Here is a 19,731-nt window from a genome sequence, read left to right as displayed (position 1 = left end):
TTAACCTCGTAGAAAAGGTCGGCAGACCCCCAGAGAAATTGCTGAGATATCGTGGTCCACATGTCTAACGTTTATCATTCCTACCATTATAATCACCATTTGTTACCAACTGTGAGCTTCACACTTTTTTCTTTTCTTCTATAAGCCATAATTGTCAAATAACCTTGACCTTGGATTAAAAAAAATCCACACATTTCGAAAATATCAAAAGTAATATAAAACGAAAGAAAAACAAAACAAAAAAATAATGGGGATAAGTAAACAAGCAATTTATATTTACACTAGGTACAAATTACACAACACGACTCATGTCTTTTGTCCACAGCAGTCGTTTTAAATTCTTCAGTCGTCACATCAACCCCACCGCCCCACCCCACCCCACCCCAAAGCATCCGTCGAATTCAGCCTGGGAATCGACGGAAGTGCGTCAAGATGATTCATGTCTAGTCATTAACACCTTGACAACACCAGCATCTCAAGAGGGAACTGGAAGCGGGGTTCTGAGTTGCTCTCCGTGCACTGCAGTAGCGGCGTCCCCCTGTAATATACAGCCAAGTCGTTCAGTCAGTTGTTCCAATATCTCCCACCAAAGATGACAAGATGGTGTGTTGGCGTCCTCTGGTGGTGGAGCTCAGAGATTGTCCCCTGGCTGGTACTGAGGCTCTGTGGCAGTGAAGTAGTCCTCCAGGAAAGCCTGCAGATACTCGAAGGTGGGCCTCTCCTCTGGGTCCTTCTTCCAGCATTGGACCATCAGCTCATGCAAGGAAATGGGGCAGTCCTGGGGGCAGGGCATCCTGTAGCCTCGCTCCACTTGCTCCAGCACCTCCCGGTTGTTCATACCTGGAGATGGGAAGAATCATAATATTCTCATGAATCCTGCGTTGCCCACCAAAATGGGCACAGCTCATTATAATAAACACAGCTCAATGGCCACGGTTGACATTTCATGAAAATCGCCTGTTATTTGATTACAATCACCTGTTGTTTGCCTACCAAGATGGCCGCAATGACGATATAATGGAATATATTGAGTATCCTCAATGTAAAAATTATTCAAAAGAGACAACCTTTTAACACAACAGATGTCTTCAGGGCATTGATGTGCGTTCTCTTTTCCTTTTTTTAGGTAAACGTTTTATACGTTCACAGAGCTATGATTTAGTCGGCTAGAAGATCAATCTGCAGAATAATTACTGATGACATAACACCCATCACTATAGTGTAACAACCCATACTTAATAAGGTGTGTCAAATTGCATCTGGTGAAACATGATGTATATGCTTGCGGTAAAGCCTGTCACCTCATTATCCAATGTAGATGCTTTCTTATAAGTGAAACCTCTGCGTATTAATGTGTTTTGTTTGTTTGTTTGTTTGTTGTTTCTGCTCCCCTTTGTGTAAATGATACAGTTGTGATATAGTGTAAATTGTCTTCTATTATTTGCTTTTAAAATGTATATGGTGTCTCAAAACTCATTTGTGAGTAGTCTACAGAGTTTATTATTATATTTTTTTAATGTATTTTTAAAGTATATTTCACATCAATTAAATTCAGTTCCCATTTTACAATGTATTTTAACCCCCCCCCCCCCCCCAACACAAAAACAAAAAAAAGAGAAGAAAAGAAAACACTCCCACATTCAAGCTTGTAACACGAGTCAAGGATTCTTTAGGTTGCATTCATCAACATAGTGAACGTAAATGCTTAACACTTTCAGTGCCGCGCTGTTTTCGGGCGACGGCTATGCGCTGCCACGCATTAAACTAATGGAGTCCGTCACCTTGTTTGTAGAGCTATAACTATATTCTATATTATAGCTATGGATACAATACTAGGGTCATTTGACACTGAGTTTCTTCCGGTCAAGATGCAAAAAAGAAATAATCTTTCCATCCATACATTCCCGTTTTATACCGTGGTGAATATGAGTGTTATTTCGGAATGATCCGGGCTAATTCCTGGGAGGCTGGTTATAAGCCGCAACATGCATTATACTGAATCCATTGGTGTTTTGTCCCTACACACGCTACAATAAAGAAATCAAATGCATATGATAGGTATTATGTTTCATCATGAATGCATAAAAAGGGGGAGGGGGGCGTTTTTTGATGCTTTGATCGCCATCAACGGCATACGTTGTGGACTATCGTTACACATACGCTCGGATCGCAATGAAGACATTCTTGGATCAACGCAAGAATGATATCATATAGCCCTTACCTTGACTAGGATGTACCCCAAAAAGAATATTCCAATTATCTGATTGCCATTCCAAGTATTGATGTCCATCGTGTCGCCAACATAATCCACAACACAACACGGATCGGGAGTACTTGATTCTTCTCAATCCGAGCGTTATAACCGCTCGTCTTGACCGGAGAAAAATAGCCGAACCGGACCCATATAATCGACGCACAGCCCAAGACACAAGGTTTTAAAGGGTGCTCGATACCGCCACCTGGTAGGACTACTTCGGAGTCCCAGTATGCCTTTTATAGGCAACATACAGCTCCCTGACATTGAATAGGGTATTAAAATCGGAAAAAAGGAAAAACGACGTGTTAACACGTGATTGGCACCCAACGGTCGCAGGGGGGTGGGGGGAGGGGGGGTGGGTGACGCGTCGCGCGACCTTTCGTAGATTATTATTCAGTTGTGCAATAGTCAATTTTGGTGAGTTGTTTCTATACAATTCACTTATGACAAGTCATAACGCTGCGTGAGTCTCGGAACGTGCATACTGCGTTGTGTGTGTGTGTGTGTGAGAGATAGAGAGAGAGAGAGAGAGAGAGAGAGAGAGAGAGAGAGAGAGAGAGAGAGAGAGAGATCTCAATTAGTTAATCTCATCAGGGATTCCTCCTGGTGAGATTTCTTGTAGTGTGTAAACCTCCATCGCTGATCAGTCCTTTAGTCTGAAACCACAACGACATCAACTTCAAGATCCCTGATTGAGTTGTGTTGTGTGAATGGCACGTGCGCATACCATTTGTAAAGTCGTGTAGGCTTGAAGCCTGGAGAAATGAATTTATCCTTTTAAACATTTTCCTCCGTTTTTCTCCCATCCCAATGTTAGTCGTTATGCCAATTCGTAGGCTACGGTGATTTTCCGTATCGCGCTATTTTCACTGTATGCGCCCCCAGACATCATATTTGAAGACCCTGATCAGATAGGCCAAATTTATTTGCTTGATCCATTTACATTGGCTGCGACGATACATTGGCCTGGGCTATTGTTATGCAAAGTCAGGTAGCCAGGTGGGTACTTGGCGGCTTGGTTGTTTATTCTGAGACAAAGAGCAGCCACCTGTCTGGCGTTCAACTACAGTTAAACGATAAAATAATAAAACATTTACCGGGAGCCTTCCCGCATGCGACCTCTTCTTACATGGTACAACCGGAAGCCTCCGTCTACACAGAGTCTTTATCTGATATTTTGTCTGTACTGATGTTAATTGCAACTTTGTGGACTCATACTTACAAATTATTATTTATAATAATTTTGTTTTTAATTAATTCAGAGTAGGAATGCCCTTCACACTCACACAGTTCTACACATTCACACCTCAGAGCTGCCCAGGACAACCAGTGCCTTGCCTAAGGGCAATTCAGTGGTAGGTATGAGGGAAATGAGAGCATTATTAATTCACTTCCACACCCCGATCTGGGGTATCGAACTTTTATCACGCTTTTCTAACACTAACCCATAACCTGTAGGCCACCACTGCCCTAATGAAGCCACTCACCTGGATAGGGAACTCTTCCCTTGGTTACCAGCTCCGTCAGCAGGATGCCAAACGACCACACGTCTGACTTGATGGTGAACTTGCCATAGAGCGCTGCCTCAGGAGCAGTCCACTTGATGGGAAACTTTGCACCTGGAAATGTACAGAATTTTACAGAATCCCAATTTATGAATGGGGCTTAACATCGACACATTTATATATATATATATATATATATATTTTTTTATTATAATATATTTATAAATATATAATTTCAAGACATCAAAAATGCTAAAACAGATAAATACACGGGTTGAACAAAGAACAGGCAGTCGTGGGTTTTGAAATGTTTGTCTTGATGCAACTGTTGCAGTTCAAAATAGGAAAACGCAGGGAATAGTAACAGTAATCGCCTGTTCAGGGAAACCCAGGAGGAAGTAGGTCAGTCTCCAATGTTGTGTATATTTCTCCTACGTTTGTGACCTTATCGGCTGCGTACGCCAGGAAATAATAACATCCCTCAGGGGGAAAAGGAATAATTACAATATCTCTTTTCTCCCTCGCAGTTTGGACTGGGGACGAGGGCGAACTAGTAAACATTTACAACAAATGAGCTTCTAGACATGTTGACGGAATGATAAGAGGGACTAAAAACTGTCCTGCTCAGTCGGCTCAACTAGCTAACTTTTATTACATTTTTTATTTAACCAGGTATGGTCTTAAGAACAAACCTGGCAAAAGGCACAGCCGGGGGTAAAAGTTAAAACAGAACATGATTAAAACAAGTTAAAACATGGTAAGACAAACAGAGCAAAACAAAACAGCCACAGCAGGCAGGCAGATACATGTGCTAGTTTAGGAGCAGTTGCAAGTGTCAGTATAAATGTCCATGATGGTATCCTTAAAAGCTGATTTGGAGATAACATTTTCCAGTTTTAGACTTTTTTGTAAATTGTTCCGGTCTGTGGGCACGGCAGACTGAAATGATGATTGACCAATTACAGAGTAGGTTTTGGGAATTTTCAGCAGGATGAGATTTGTAGAATGGGTGCAGATTTCAACAAACTACACAGGTAGGGGGGTGACGGACCAAGGAGAGTTTTATAGATGAACATGAAGTATAACTAACTCAGGGGCGTTCAAGAAGATCAGCGGCGTGTTGATGGTATCCTTCATTAGCCTACACTGGTGATGACAGATGTGGATACAGTTTTATTATGACGAGAGGGGGAAGTGGGATTGATTTAAAATGCGCTCTTTACTTCATCCTCCAATCACAACTGTTGCTTCTCTCAGAACTGTTGCTTCCCTCTCAGACGAGGAGAAGCAACAGTTGTGATTGGAGGATCAAGAAAAGAGGGCGGCTTTGAGATAGGTCAATTGAGAATTATATTTTATTGGATGAAAATGTTACGCACATAGTTGACTACAGAATCGTCAGCTACGTAATTACATAGATACATATACGATATTTGCACATTTTTGCCATGCATTAGCAAATAATGTATTTACCATTTATGTAGCTGTAAAATACATCCAGGTTCATGAGGTAAGAGGACACAACCCTGCTAGAAAATCCAACATACAGTAGACCTGCATCATTTCAATGCTGGTCTATGCTGGTTAGTGCTGGTGTGATGCTGGTTTAGCTGGTGGACCAGCATGGGCACCAGCATACAGTACCAGCACCAAAACACAACATATGCTGGTATTTGCTGGTATAACCAGCATAATACATGATCTTTACATGGTCAGCATAATTTGCTGGTCTATGCTGTTTTTTCTAGCAGGGAAGGTAAACAAGTCATCTTTCACATCATGGGGTCTTTAAAATAAATAGAAAACACCGGTACCTTGTCTTGCAGTGTACTCGTTGTCCTCTATGAGCCTGGCCAGACCAAAGTCAGCGATCTTACACACCAGGCTGTCTGCCACCAGGATGTTGGCGGAACGCAGGTCTCTGTGGATGTAGTTCATCCTCTCAATGTACGCCATGCCTGCTGCCACCTGGGGAATGGAGTTCACATCAAAACACTTCATATTACTCAGTATAAATCATTAGAAATCAACGATAGCCTATATAAATGAACACGTTTAATTTCAGTGGTTGAAATGGCTGTAGATTAAGGCTAGGCTAGGCTATATCACTGAAGTACAAATGGTAGTCAATCGTGGATATGACTTAAAGAAATACGCCAACATTATGGGAAATGCACAGAGTCAGATAGAAGATATACCAATATCCTCTCTGTGCGTTCAGTAGAAAGCTGCAAGATAGCCTAGCTTAGCATAAAGGAGTGGAAGCGGATACAGACCACTAGACTAGCTTATAACTCCGGGACAGGTGTTTTTGGCCAACAGCTAGGCTAGCTGGTCTGTATCCACTTCCATTAATTTGTGCTAAGCTAGGCTAGTTTGTAGCCGGATAGCTTTCTACTGAACGCACAGAGAAGAAATGTATATCTATCTTCTTATCTGACTCTGGAGAAGCGCATTTCCCATAATGTTGGCGTGTTACAACCTCACAATAAACCCCTTAAGAGGAACTGGCAGAAAGTACTAAAATGTCACTGCAGATAGTGATACAGTTCACTCTCGGATACATTTGCATGGCAAAGCCGTTCTCGTTATGATGATATGATCACCTGCATACCTGAGCTGCCATGTCCACCAGGTTTGGCAGCTTGAGACCTCGTCCTTCTCCGTCCTTCAGGAAGTCAAGCAAACTCCCTGAAAGACAAAAGGGGAGTGTGGTATAGTAGGGTTGAGAAACGAAGTCGTCCTTCGTGAGCTGGACTGTAACTCATACAAGGGTCGGCTAACCAGCTGTCTGAAGGCCGAATATGGTTGTTTAGAACCGCAGTTGTCATATCAGTATCTACCGGTAGTGTACTTTCTTCACAAGAGAAATGTGTAGGAGTAGGAGACAAACACATAGTTTAGATTTATATAGCTGTCAAGTATGACCACATAAATCAGATATACAGTATACATTTCCCATATAAGCTGAACCTCCTTTGTTTTACTCTGTTCTGCTTGGGTGTCTCACTTCAGTGGAGATCCACCTTGACTGATGCCAATATGACATCATTTCTGGTATTCTGAATGAGACACACTGTTTATTTGTTCCTTGTTGCCACGTGGACTGTGAAAAACAAAGAGTTTTTACACAATGACTCTCATCACTGACACGTTAGGTAAGTGGGTGTGTAATGGCACCACATCAAGTGTGTTTCCATTGTTCATGCACTCAAGTGGGAACTCTTGTTGCATCCATGGGTATGTGTGCAACTATGGTATGCATTACTGTGTGTGTGTGTGTGTGTGTGTGTGTGTGTGTGTGTGTGTGTGTGTGTGTGTGTGTGTGTGTGTGTGTGTGTGTGTGTGTGTGTGTGTGTGTGTGTGTTTCTTTATTTTCATGTCTGGCCGTTCCAACATGCCCCATCCAAAATAAGAGATACAGATAAAACAAACAAAACAAGAATAAATAAGATATACAAATCAAAACTACTAAACAGATGACAAAACAACAAGTTCAGCAAGGAGAGTGAGCGAGAAAGAGAGAGAGCTTTGTTATACATAGACTTGGGTTTGGACAGAATGATATTATGTATGATCCCCCTACTGTGCATACATTACTAGTTTCCTTCTGTTCCAGGCCTCATGGATATAGTTGGATATATTTTATGTTGCAAATTTATGTGATTATAAAATAGCCATTTAAATATGTTGCTGTCTTGGGGTTCTGGGGACATGCCTCCATGTTTTGGTACTTTATCAAAGTGTTTTTGGTAAGAAGTGGGTTTCACTCTCACCAAGTTCACAGTAATGACAGAGCCTCTGATCTTCCACAGTTCCAGTGTACCGCCCTGTTTCAATCTGTAATATGGGTGTCGATATGCATAGGGTAGGTATGAGTGCTGATATGACTGAGCGCTACCTTTGCTCATGTACTCGGTGACGATGTAGATGGGCTCCTCAGACACCACGGCGTACAGCTGCACCAGCTTGTCATGTCTGAGTTTCTTCATGATCTGAGCCTCCTCCAGGAAGGACTCGGGAGACATGGTGCCTGGCTTCAGAGTCTTCACCGCTACCTTGGTGGTGCCGTTCCATGTGCCTGACGACAGGAAGATAGGAGAGAGAGGAAACATTTAGGGGCCGTTATTCAGACAACCTTGTGTTCTTGGTTAAGAAATGCTATGAGTAGAGATATTTTCTGAAATATTCTTTAGTCAAAGACTGTGTAGGAGACCTTCACTACATATCAAATATACATTTTATTACAGTGACTTTAATTAAAAAGTATGTGAAACTAATAGTCTATTAACCTTCAATCAAGGTCAAGGCCAAGTTTATTAGTATGTTCCAAACTGGGCAATTCATGTTACAGCAGATAAATAGGAGCTCCAAAAAACACAGCAAACATACATAACAAGAAGAACACAGACAGACATGGTCGCAGGATCAGATCATGACAACAGTCAAACTAGCAATCACAACCATCCTCCCACCCACCCACCTCAAAGCCGCCCTCTCCTGCCTCCTCCATTGATTGCACAAATGATCATTTGTATCTATTGTTTTTAGCTGCAGGGGTCTCCAAACGTTGGCCGGAAGGCAATAATTGATACTCCGGATTTAGGGGGTGAGAGCTGTACGCTCTAATCGATGACGCCTTGTCATATATATGCTCGTCTGCTCGTCATATATATGACCCAGACAGCTGAATTGTACCCCTACAATCTTGCTAGCCCCCCTTCACAATCCCATTAAGGGCATTCTTTGATTAATGCCAAGGTTTCCATACCAACAAATGGCAGCAAAGGAAACAACAGACTCTATGAAGGCCCTATAGAACAAAATCATCAAGGACTTATCCACCTGAAATTTGGCTAGCTTCCTTAGACAGAAGAGGCGCTGCTGACCTTTCTTACAGACCATTTCAGTGTTAAAATAAAATTTCAGACGATTGTCAATAATGGAACCGAGATATTTACAAGTGGTCACCAAATCAACTGTCTGGCCATTAATTAATGCATAATCATTGCTTTGATTTACAATTAGTTTAGTTTAAAGGTGCTATAGACAACATTGAGCCACTAGATGTCCCACTAGAGCAGCAGCATGTCAGCATCAGGTGCATTCCATGTGGAGAAATGGGAAGTAGGGAGGGGATACATCTTTTTTGGGGGGGGATTAAAGGTATCTAGTTGAGGTATGATGGATATGTAGTACAATTATTTACAAATCTATAGTTACCAGCATATTCCTGAGTTAGTTTTAGAGTTTAGTCCAACACATAAAAATATGCTGTTAACACATTGAATGCCGACGACGTGTATTGTCGTCTTATCAGACCCCCCGTTGAGTGCCGACGACGTGTATTGTCGTTTGATTTTTTTATTAGCGATCTGAATTCATATTTCATCAACCGAGTCTCCCGTTGGTACAGCAGACACTCTAGGAGCTCAGATGGGAAAATACCGCCCCCTATCGTCTATCCCTGTGTAACTGCAGGTCATTCGATTATACTGCTGGATCTGTGGAGGTGTAGCCAACTGGCTCCACTGTGCTGGCAAGCCGTCTGATGAACATGGAAGTGATCGCGAGTTGGAATGCAGCGTGGAATATATATTTACAGCAGCCAATAATCAATCAATAAACGCGATCGATATTTGGAATGGCGATCAGGAATTGGAATAATCTTTTTGGAGAACATCTGATCTAAGGTAAGGAGTCTATGTTACCAGTCTTGGGGTAATCAGAGCTGTATTCACTGAGATATCAGCATGTGCCGTGTGTGTGTGTATGTGTGTGTGTGTGTGATGTTGAGGAAATGAGAGAATAGATTTTTCAGCCCGCCTCTATAGCGTGCATAAGTACACATATACTATCGATAATCTAGTGTTTATTTTTAAACGATTCATAAATAGGCAGACAAATGACAACGTATTCGAGAATATTCCAATAAATGCCGTTTATGGGGGAATCTTTCTATTTTCCCGGAAATTTGAGAGAACGATAGCTTTTCGAAATGCTATAAAAAGGATATGAACCGATTAAAAAACAATCCGTTTTGACAATGTTGACTGCAAACAAGTCATTGATAAGCGAGGGGAAGATTAGACACATAGCCATAATTTAAAACCTAGATTATGCGTTTTTAACGCTAACATTGAAGTGGATGATGGCATTCAAGGGGGTAAAAATGTAAACAAGGCCGGCACTGATAGTGTTAATGGAAATCTGTGGGATTGAAGAATGAATGGATGTCTATGAAACATGGGTGGGGGTGCTTGAGCTTTCTGAGGGAACAGAAAACCTTAAAGACATACCCATCCAGACTTCTCCAAATTGCCCATTGCCCAGACGTTTGATGAGCTGCAGTGACTCCCGTGGAATCTCCCACACGTCTTTGGTTTTGACGGACAGGTCAGCCAGACGGGGCATTCCTTTGTGGCAAGGGACAATCAGCCGGCAACACAGTCCGGCAGCCCTGGCTGGATTGGACAAGATGGTTGATGTTGATGTTAACGTTTAGTATGGAAATAGTATGATAAAAGTATGAAATTAATTATGGAACATAAACTTGATGGTCTATTTTCCCATTTGCTCTTGAATTAATGACTGAATTGTTGCAGTTCTATAGCACTTTTTAGACACTCAAAGCGATTTACAGTGTAGTGTGAATTCGCCTCCTCCATGACCAATGTGTAGCACCCAACCTCAATGGCTGCCATACACTGGCACCAGGCACACAACACACACAATAAGCTGAACGGCTTGGGAGACATGGGTTGATATCAGCCAATTAAGGAGAATGAGGCTTGATGTCAGAGGCATGATTGGGAATTTGCCCCCCCCCCCCCCCCCCCACTCTTTACGATAGATGCCCTGGGTTCTTTAGCGACCAAAGTGAGTTAATATCTCATCTGGAGGACAGCATTTAAAATTGTACAGTGTTGCCCTGTTGCCGTAACAGGAATATTGTTACTGCCAGGGGTCAGAGTGCTCCCTGCTGGACAACAACAACACTTTCCCACAGCGGCCCTGGCTTCCGTCATGATCCCATCATCCCCGGACTTAGGCTTTTTCATATAAGATAGTAAGGGTAGGGAGTGAGCTTACATGTCCAGCAGCATCACTTCTCAAGCCCAGCGCCATGTGGTTTTAATTAAATTTGTTTTAACATAAAAAATATTTCCCAGCCTGATTGGTAGGTGGTTTTGCACACTGTGTGTATTTACGATGATGGACACGTGGTTGTGTTAGTTTTCCGATGAGACACTGGGAACACCACTTGGCAGGCCAAATAATCTGATTGGTCGTTAAGATTCAGGCTTGATGTTCCCTGATGTTCCCCCATGTTCCCTGATTTTCCCTGGTGTTCCCGGTGTCTCATAAGAAAACCAACACCACCATCGCTTTCCTTGTCACAGTACACAGCCTGTGGCTATTATTTTTATTATTATATAAATATTTTTTGTCTTCCATATTTCTACTGGAAATATCTTTTAGTATAAAAAAAATTAATAAGGAAGAAGCTTAAAGCTGCTGGTGCCTCTGGGAGTTTGTGGGAAACCTCTGTCGTTCTGCATAACACACCCAGCCAAGCTCGAGAAGCGACGCAGAGCTCTATTTCTGCCGGACATGTTAAGCTCACGTTCATTTATCTGAAATTGCCTAACACCTTTAAGTGTTCTAGTGTTTTGCCCATAGCTGTAGCAGAGTCTTACCAGAATAGTGCTGCACTAGCTGCTGTAGAGTCTCAAACTGTGCCCTGGTGGTGATGTAGTAGCCTCCACTGTCCAGCTTGCGAATCTTGTAGTGTTTGACGTGGTCTCCTTTGACGTCATCCCAGTCCTGGATGGACAGGGAGAAGGCCCCTAGCAAAGCAACAAGACAACACATTACAGAAGCGATCAGATGTACATTCAAGAAGATTCAAGTAGAATCTTTATTTAGAATCTTTAGTTATTGACAGTTTTACATTATAACGCAACTTTTACAGCTTTTTGGTCAACGTTTTGAGCAACCTTTTGACTTTTGGGCAACAGTGCCTAAAAAGTTGCCTCAGTGTTGCTGCAATGATAACATATTGTTGCCAGGAAATATTTCAATAGAACCTTTTTTTAAATGTTGCCTTTTTAAAATATTCTCCCATCCCCCAATTTTCTCGTTATGCCAATTCCCTCCTGGCTGTTGCACTGCTCTACTGTCAGTCTGGGGAGGGTGTAGACTACCACATGCTGCCCTACTGTCAGTCTGGGGAGCATGTAGACTACCACATGCTGCCCTACTGTCCGTCTGGGGAGCATGTAGACTACCACATGCTGCCCTACTGTCAGTCTGGGGAGCATGTAGACTACCACATGCTGCCCTACTGTCAGTCTGGGGAGCATGTAGACTACCACATGCTGCTCTACTGTCAGTCTGGGGAGCATGTAGACTACCACATGCTGCTCTACTGTCAGTCTGGGGAGCATGTAGACTACCACATGCTGCCCTACTGTCAGTCTGGGGAGCATGTAGACTACCACATGCTGCCCTACTGTCAGTCTGGGGAGCATGTAGACTACCACATGCTGCCCTACTGTCGGTCTGGGGAGGGTGTAGACTACCACATGCTGCCCTACTGTCAGTCTGGGGAGCATGTAGACTACCACATGCTGCCCTACTGTCGGTCTGGGGAGGGTGTAGACTACCACATGCTGCCCTACTGTCAGTCTGGGGAGCATGTAGACTACCACATGCTGCCCTACTGTCAGTCTGGGGAGCATGTAGACTACCACATGCTGCCCTACTGTCGGTCTGGGGAGGGTGTAGACTACCACATGCTGCCCTACTGTCAGTCTGGGGAGCATGTAGACTACCACATGCTGCTCTACTGTCCGTCTGGGGAGGGTGTAGACTACCACATGCTGCTCTACTGATGGTCTGGGGAGGGTGTAGACTACCACATGCTGCCCTACTGTCGGTCTGGGGAGGGTGTAGAGTGTAGACTACCACAGTACCACATGCTGCCCTACTGTCGTTCTGGGGAGGGTGTAGACTACCACATGCTGCCCTACTGTCGGTCTGGGGAGGGTGTAGACCAGCGGTTCTCAAACTACGGGTCGCGACCCAAAGTGGGGGCGCGGGTAGGTGACAGACCGACCAAGCCGGAGGTACCGCTGCCGGGAATTAAACCTGGGTCTGCGGTGGTAGGCGAGTGCATTTGAATATAATTTAGACCTAGTGGTTCACTTTGTTGCCCGTTGCCCTCCTAAATTGCCTAGATAAAAAAGCTTAGAAAACAACTGACTGTCAGAAAAGCAATACATTTTACTTTGTCAAAGTACCTTTTGTAGTTTCACTCTCGCGGATGAGGAATGTGCCTCTGGGGTTGCCATTGGAGAGGAGCTGCCTCTCAGCATCCTTCCGGCCCAGTTTACCGAAATACCAGCTGCGGGGAGGGATGGGGTGAGACAATAAAAAAACGATGCCGATGCAACTTTTGTTTCAAATGTTGAGAATACTACAGTGCTTATTTTTGCTAAATGAGCATTATGCATTTGATAACAGCCAACATGATGATGCTCTTAAAGGTCCCATATTATGCTCCTCTTCAACAAGTTAATATAGGTCTCTGAAGTCCCCAACGCGGCTATGCTTTCCACAACAAATTCGTGTTTCTGCGTTCAAGTTTTGCACTCTGATTGGCCACGCGCGTTTCTGGTCATGTGACATGTGCGCCAATCGCGGGCAAGTTCTGCACCTATTTCCGGGTCTAACAGCCTGCAAACTACCTAATGCCTAGTTTATCACTGGTTAAGCTTAGGCGACTCTTTCGCAGTTGGTTAAGGTTAGAGTTTAGAATCAGGGCAGGCGTTCTATCGCCATGCTCTAAGACAAACTCTAACCTTAACCAACTTCGAAAGAGCACCTAAGCTTAACCATCCAAAAACTAAGTATTCAGGCGTCCCCAACACATGTCTTTGAAGTTTCTTTGCTGAAAATACCACTCGGATGATGCATTCTAGCCGCCTCTATACCCGTTTCAGTCCTTTTCTCATTCTAGCAGCCTCTATACCCCTCTGTTTCAGTCCTGTTCTCATTCTAGTAGCCTCTATACCCCTCTGTTTCAGTCCTGTTCTCATTCTAGCAGCCTCTATACCCCTCTGTTTCAGTCCTGTTCTCATTCTAGCAGCCTCTATACCCCTCTGTTTCAGTCCTGTTCTCATTCTAGCAGCCTCTATACCCCTCTGTTTCAGTCCTGTTCTCATTCTAGCAGCCTCTATACCCCTCTGTTTCAGTCCTGTTCTCATTCTAGCAGCCTCTATACCCCTCTGTTTCAGTCCTGTTCTCATTCTAGCAGCCTCTATACCCCTCTGTTTCAGCCCTGTTCTCATTCTAGTAGCCTCTATACCCCTCTGTTTCAGCCCTGTTCTCATTCTAGCAGCCTCTATACCCCTCTGTTTCAGTCCTGCTCTCATTCTAGCAGCCTCTATACCCCTCTGTTTCAGTCCTGTTCTCATTCTAGCAGCCTCTATACCCCTCTGTTTCCGTCCTGTTCTCATTCTAGCAGCCTCTATACCCCTCTGTTTCAGTCCTGTTCTCATTCTAGCAGCCTCTATACCCCTCTGTTTCAGTCCTGTTCTCATTCTAGCAGCCTCTATACCCCTCTGTTTCAGTCCTGTTCTCATTCTAGCAGCCTCTATACCCCTCTGTTTCAGTCCTGTTCTCATTCTAGCAGCCTCTATGCCCCTCTGTTTCAGTCCTGTTCTCATTCTAGCAGCCTCTATGCCCCTCTGTTTCAGTCCTGTTCTCATTCTAGCAGCCTCTATGCCCCTCTGTTTCAGTCCTGTTCTCATTCTAGCAGCCTCTATACCCCTCTATTTCAGTCCTGTTCTCAACAGGCTGTTTTTGTGTCTGTAGCTTTTCACAATATGGAACATTTAAGCATTAATGATACGTTTAATGATGATTAACAGAATGTATCATTTCTTGCTGTGGCTACGGGATTAGGTACTTAGTGTGCGTGTGCGCGTGTGTGTGTGTATGTTTGTGTATAAACCCATATAAAAACGTTCACTCACTCCTCAGCTTGGATAGAGTCCACTGGAGCCACGTAATTACTGGGAATGTAACCAGTTCCACCCATAGTGAGAGAACGAGCCTCCCACCAGTCTCCCTCGCTGAGAGAGAGAGAGAGAGAGAGAGAGAGAGAGAGAGAGAGAGAGAGAGAGAGAGAGAAAACAGTGGGAGGAGGGGAAAGTATAAACAGCAGTCAGACAGACATAAATAAAGAATGCAGGAATTCAACGGGTGTCCTCTTTATGAGAACTGATTATAGACAACTATAGTCCAAAAAAAGGCTAAATGTTTTGTATGTCGTCCATACTCTCTAGAAGTCACAGGGAGACTGGGGCAGGAGTGGAAAGTAACCAACTACTTTTACTCAAGTACTGTGCTTTAAACCCACAGTGGGTAACAGAAAGGATCCATCTCTATATTTATTTGTTGATTGTGGTCTGCTCTGTTTCTTGATGATGTTACCTCTCTTAACGCCCCGGCCTTCAGTGGCTACTCTGTCGGGTATCTGTACGCTAGAGGCAAGAAGACGTCATACTGTCAGTGCCAAAGAATGGCATCGACTGTTCCCCAGAATCATTGCTATCGAGTTCAAGGAATTTAGCAGCGAGGAAAACAAGAAGCTTTTTAGAGCCAAGAAATCCAAATGTCCTTAGAATTAAACTTGACTTGATCCTACCAGCATGCGAGTCCGACTGGATTTAAAGGGGAACGTCACCCATTGTAATAATTCACATTATGTACTTCATGCTATTTGCACATAGACTCATATATTCATTCATTCATTCATTCATATATTCACATTTTCATTAATACGCAATATATGAACATCTATATTTATTGATAGTCTGATATTGATAGGCTGAGACTAGTTATGTTCTGTTTATTAATACCAGGGTAGACTTAGTATAGAGTACTGTATATTTGTACAGGATTAACTTTAGTTATGTATATTGTAGAGCTAGGATAGAGTTAGGTATATTTGTACCGGGGTAGACTTAGGTTAGAGGTACATACATTAGCACTGGCAGACTTAGAATACTTATGTTCTGTATATTTATACCAAAGCAGGATAGAGGTTTACTTTATCTTTGTTGTATTATATTTGTATTCTAGCTTGTTTACTTTATTTTATTATATTTGTATTCTTATTATTCTAGCTGGTTTACTTTATCTCTATTTTATTATAGTTGTATTCTTATTATCCTAGCTTGTTTGGATTCTTACCTGTACCTCTCATCTGCTTCATTCTCTTTGCTGTTGCTGCTTTGACACCTGAATTTCCCTACGGGAATTAATAAAAGTTTATCTTATCTTATGTTATCCTGTATGTTCTTCCTTGTGCCCCGGGGCAGCTCAGTCAGTATTTGTGAGCACACAACACTCTCTCTAAAATTAGAAATCAGAGAGAGAACCCTCCATAGGCGATGTCACTGTGGTGTCAAATCTGGGGCTGCTCCATAGACAATGAATGAGGCTCTGACTTTGTGAGGCGATAAAATGTTTATGTGAGCTCCTACACCCAAATGAGGTTTGTATTCTACCATTGCTAGAAGGTCTGAGCCAGAATTAAAAAGTTACTTTTGGTGTAAGAGCTCACACAAACCTTTCATGGCCTTACAAAGTCAGAACCCAGTGCATTGTCTGTGGAGCTTTAGGAGAGAGTGGCGAGTGTGAGTGAACTGTCCTGGGGACATTTAAAAGGATGGCATTTCGTTGAGACTTAGACCCTAATAACTTGTGACTTACTTGTCACTCAAGCAAGAGTTACTTGGTCCCACCTCTTGTTTTGAGGTGTTTTGAAGTTTACATGAGCGTGCCACGCCACCTTTCAGAGGAAGTAATGAGAGCCAGCTTAACTGGACCACAGACATTTAGAGGTTGGTGCATTGACGACTGAATGAACCCAATAATTGACCTATATCAAACCCCACCTTCTCTTCTTGATCATCCAATCACAACTGCTGCTTGTCACAAACCTTTGTTTGTCCGAGAGAAGCAACGGCTGTGATCAAGAAAAGAGGGCAGCATCGGAGCATAGGTCAATTGAATACACATACAGTAGGGGCGAATTCACAAAGAATGGATTGCGGCCACTAATAGCACCCTTAACTGCGTGTGATTTGCGCCCACTATGTGCGCCGTCTTAAGGACCTATTCACTAAAGATATTGCGTGAATGATATACTAGCACAAACACGCCCATACTGTGTGCAATTTGATCCTGATATCTGGCAGCGCAGTTGGCTCGCAAAGCATCAGAGTGCAATTGGCTCCTGATGTGGTAAAATAGTATAAATACTGCCCATGCAACAGTATGCATGTCCTAGGACAGTGGAAAGCTTTGATTCTCTGATCGTGAATTGGAAGTCCTGACCGATCAATAGCTCTTCATTTCTATAACAGATAGACATAACAGTATTTTTTGTATTTTGTAATGTATAGAGCTTTCTTAATTTGTATTTTCATGACACAATTGCATCCTTTGTTTTTGTCACTATCTTTTGTCATTGCATTTGTTTGTCATCCTAAAATTAATTAGTTTGAGCAGACCTGCCCATGGTGCTGAATCTTTAGGCCAAAGTTAGGCACTGTGCCAATGAAAATATTTACAGATTTAGGAATATTTTTAGAGTGAGAAATTAAGTTGTAATTAATGTTTAGTTAAGATAATAGAACCTGCATTCTCATATACTCCACAAAAACGTTTAATTGACCGTGTTTCCAGTGTCTACTCCTCATGGACCTGATGAAACGTTATAAATTAAACGTTTATTCTTGAGCAAACGAGTGTGTGGGTTCTATTATCTTTATTGTGATTATTACCTAACCCACTGGATCACCAGAGAGACGCTGGCCATGACAACCCTTATAAATGCGCTTAGTTACCACCAACTCTCTGAAGAAGTAAATAACATCCCTTTAACTGTGTGTGGCAATTAGCACCGATCTTTGTGAATTGTGTTTTTGCAATGAGACTCATTTGCATAGAAAGGGGCACATTTTCCTCCCCCATTTTACCTAATTTAAATAGCCGCAAATAGCACGGACGCACAGAGACGCAATGATGATGGTTGATTGATTGATTGATTGATTGAAAACGTTATTAACAGATTGCAGAATGGGTACAATACAGTACGGCTCAATACACACAATTGTTAAGGGGATGCAGACCAGAGAAAGACTTTCGTCTTGTTTACATCAGGGTCCCCCATTTTCAATTCATAATGACATTAATGACATACAGATATATATCTTGACATACATGATATACAGATATACAGTACTGTTACATTTGTGACATACAGAGGATATGTAAATATACAGTACTGTTAAACAGAGATCCTACCAGAAAATATATACATACGAGGGGGAGGAAACTGTACATTAGGAGGGGGTGGGTGGTTGGGAGGGGGGGTTTGGACATTTACGGGGGCCATACAGATATATATCATGACATTTATGACAATACATGACATACAGGTATACAGTACCGTTACATTTGTGACATACAAGATATGCAAATATACAGTACTGTTAAACAGAGATCCTAACAGATAATATTTACATACGACAGGGAGGAAACTGTACATTAGGAGGGGGTGGGAGGGGGGTTTGGACATTTATGTTTCGAATTGCAGCCTCCCGTAGGTGCTCTTTGAGGGCTGTTTTGAAGGTGGGTAGGGATTCACATTATTTTACGGCTGTGGGTAGGGCGTTCCACATTGTTGTGGCATAATTGCGAAACGTGTTTAGTCCATTGTTTGAGTCAACCCCGAATCTGGGTTGAACACGATTTGTGGAACTCCCTCTGGTGTTGTGGTCGTGGAATTCACTGACCTTTGGAAAGTATTTCGACATGTACATGGGTATCTTAGTGGTGTAGTATATCTTGTAGACCAGGCCCATTGCAAGTTGCTGTACTCGTAGGGGTGGACGGTATAAACGGTATAAACGGTATGAATTTCCGCTACGGTATGGATTTTGACTATACCTTGTAACCGGTAGAGCAGCTCTAAAATAGCAATGACGTCACCACAGTGCGACTATTTCACTCGCATTTGCCCCTAAAAATAGATAGAATTAGTCATAGATAATAGATATGTGCGAACTGGAAAAAGTTATTTAGGAGCACAGAGGTTTCGCGCAGTGGGCGTGTCAATACGCAATTGTCATTTCATAATAAACACAGAAGCAAACTAGCTCTTCCGCCCTGCGTTTGAAGGCTGTGTGACAACTTCTCTCGCAAGACGCGCAGTTTCTATGTAAACTGTGCGACGAGTCCAATGGTCTAACATGCTTTGCATCCTCGCCATTCTGGAATGCCCACGTCGCACTAAAACCTTATGTAATGTTAACTGTCGATGTACTAGTAGCCTCAGCAAGCTAACGTTAGCTGGCTCCAGTCCACTAGCAGCATGTCGATGTACTAGTAGCATCAGCAAGCTAACGTTAGCTGGCTCCAGTCCACTAGCAGCATGTCGATGTACTAGTAGCATCAGCAAGCTAACGTTAGCTGGCTCCAGTCCACTAGCAGCATGTCGATGTACTAGTAGCATCAGCAAGCTAACGTTAGCTGGCTCCAGTCCACTAGCAGCATGTCGATGTACTAGTAGCATCAGCAAGCTAACGTTAGCTGGCTCCAGTCCACTAGCAGCATGTCGATGTACTAGTAGCATCAGCAAGCTAACGTTAGCTGGCTCCAGTCCACTAGCAGCATGTCGATGTACTAGTAGCATCAGCAAGCTAACGTTAGCTGGCTCCAGTCCACTAGCAGCATGTCGATGTACTAGTAGCCTCAGCAAGCTAACGTTAGCTGGCTCCAGTCCACTAGCAGCATGTCGATGTACTAGTTAGTAGCATCAGCAAGCTAACGTTAGCTGGCTCCAGTCCACTAGCAGCATGTCGATGTACTAGTAGCCTCAGCAAGCTA

The 19,731-nt window shown here is 43.0% G+C and overlaps 1 protein-coding gene across 1 annotated transcript in view; it reads right to left on the bottom strand.

Annotated features, from left to right (window-relative positions):
• Positions 1-412: 412 nt before the first annotated feature.
• The window catches only part of fyna (FYN proto-oncogene, Src family tyrosine kinase a), a 73,671-nt gene continuing 54,352 nt past the window's right edge, over positions 413-19,731 (bottom strand). The window contains exons 4-12 of the mRNA XM_084310738.1: positions 14,805-14,903; positions 13,068-13,171; positions 11,463-11,612; positions 10,062-10,226; positions 7,664-7,843; positions 6,377-6,453; positions 5,577-5,730; positions 3,745-3,876; positions 413-840 (exon numbers count right to left, since the gene is read on the bottom strand). Coding sequence (XP_084166864.1) covers positions 632-840; positions 3,745-3,876; positions 5,577-5,730; positions 6,377-6,453; positions 7,664-7,843; positions 10,062-10,226; positions 11,463-11,612; positions 13,068-13,171; positions 14,805-14,903 — 1,270 coding nt within the window. The 3' untranslated portion in view covers positions 413-631. The remainder of the gene's footprint in view (positions 841-3,744; positions 3,877-5,576; positions 5,731-6,376; positions 6,454-7,663; positions 7,844-10,061; positions 10,227-11,462; positions 11,613-13,067; positions 13,172-14,804; positions 14,904-19,731) is intronic.

Source organism: Notolepis coatsorum, assembly GCF_963971535.1.
Source record: "Notolepis coatsorum genome assembly, chromosome: 3".
NCBI lineage: Eukaryota > Metazoa > Chordata > Actinopteri > Aulopiformes > Paralepididae > Notolepis > Notolepis coatsorum.
This window is presented reverse-complemented; position numbering and strand designations above follow the sequence as displayed.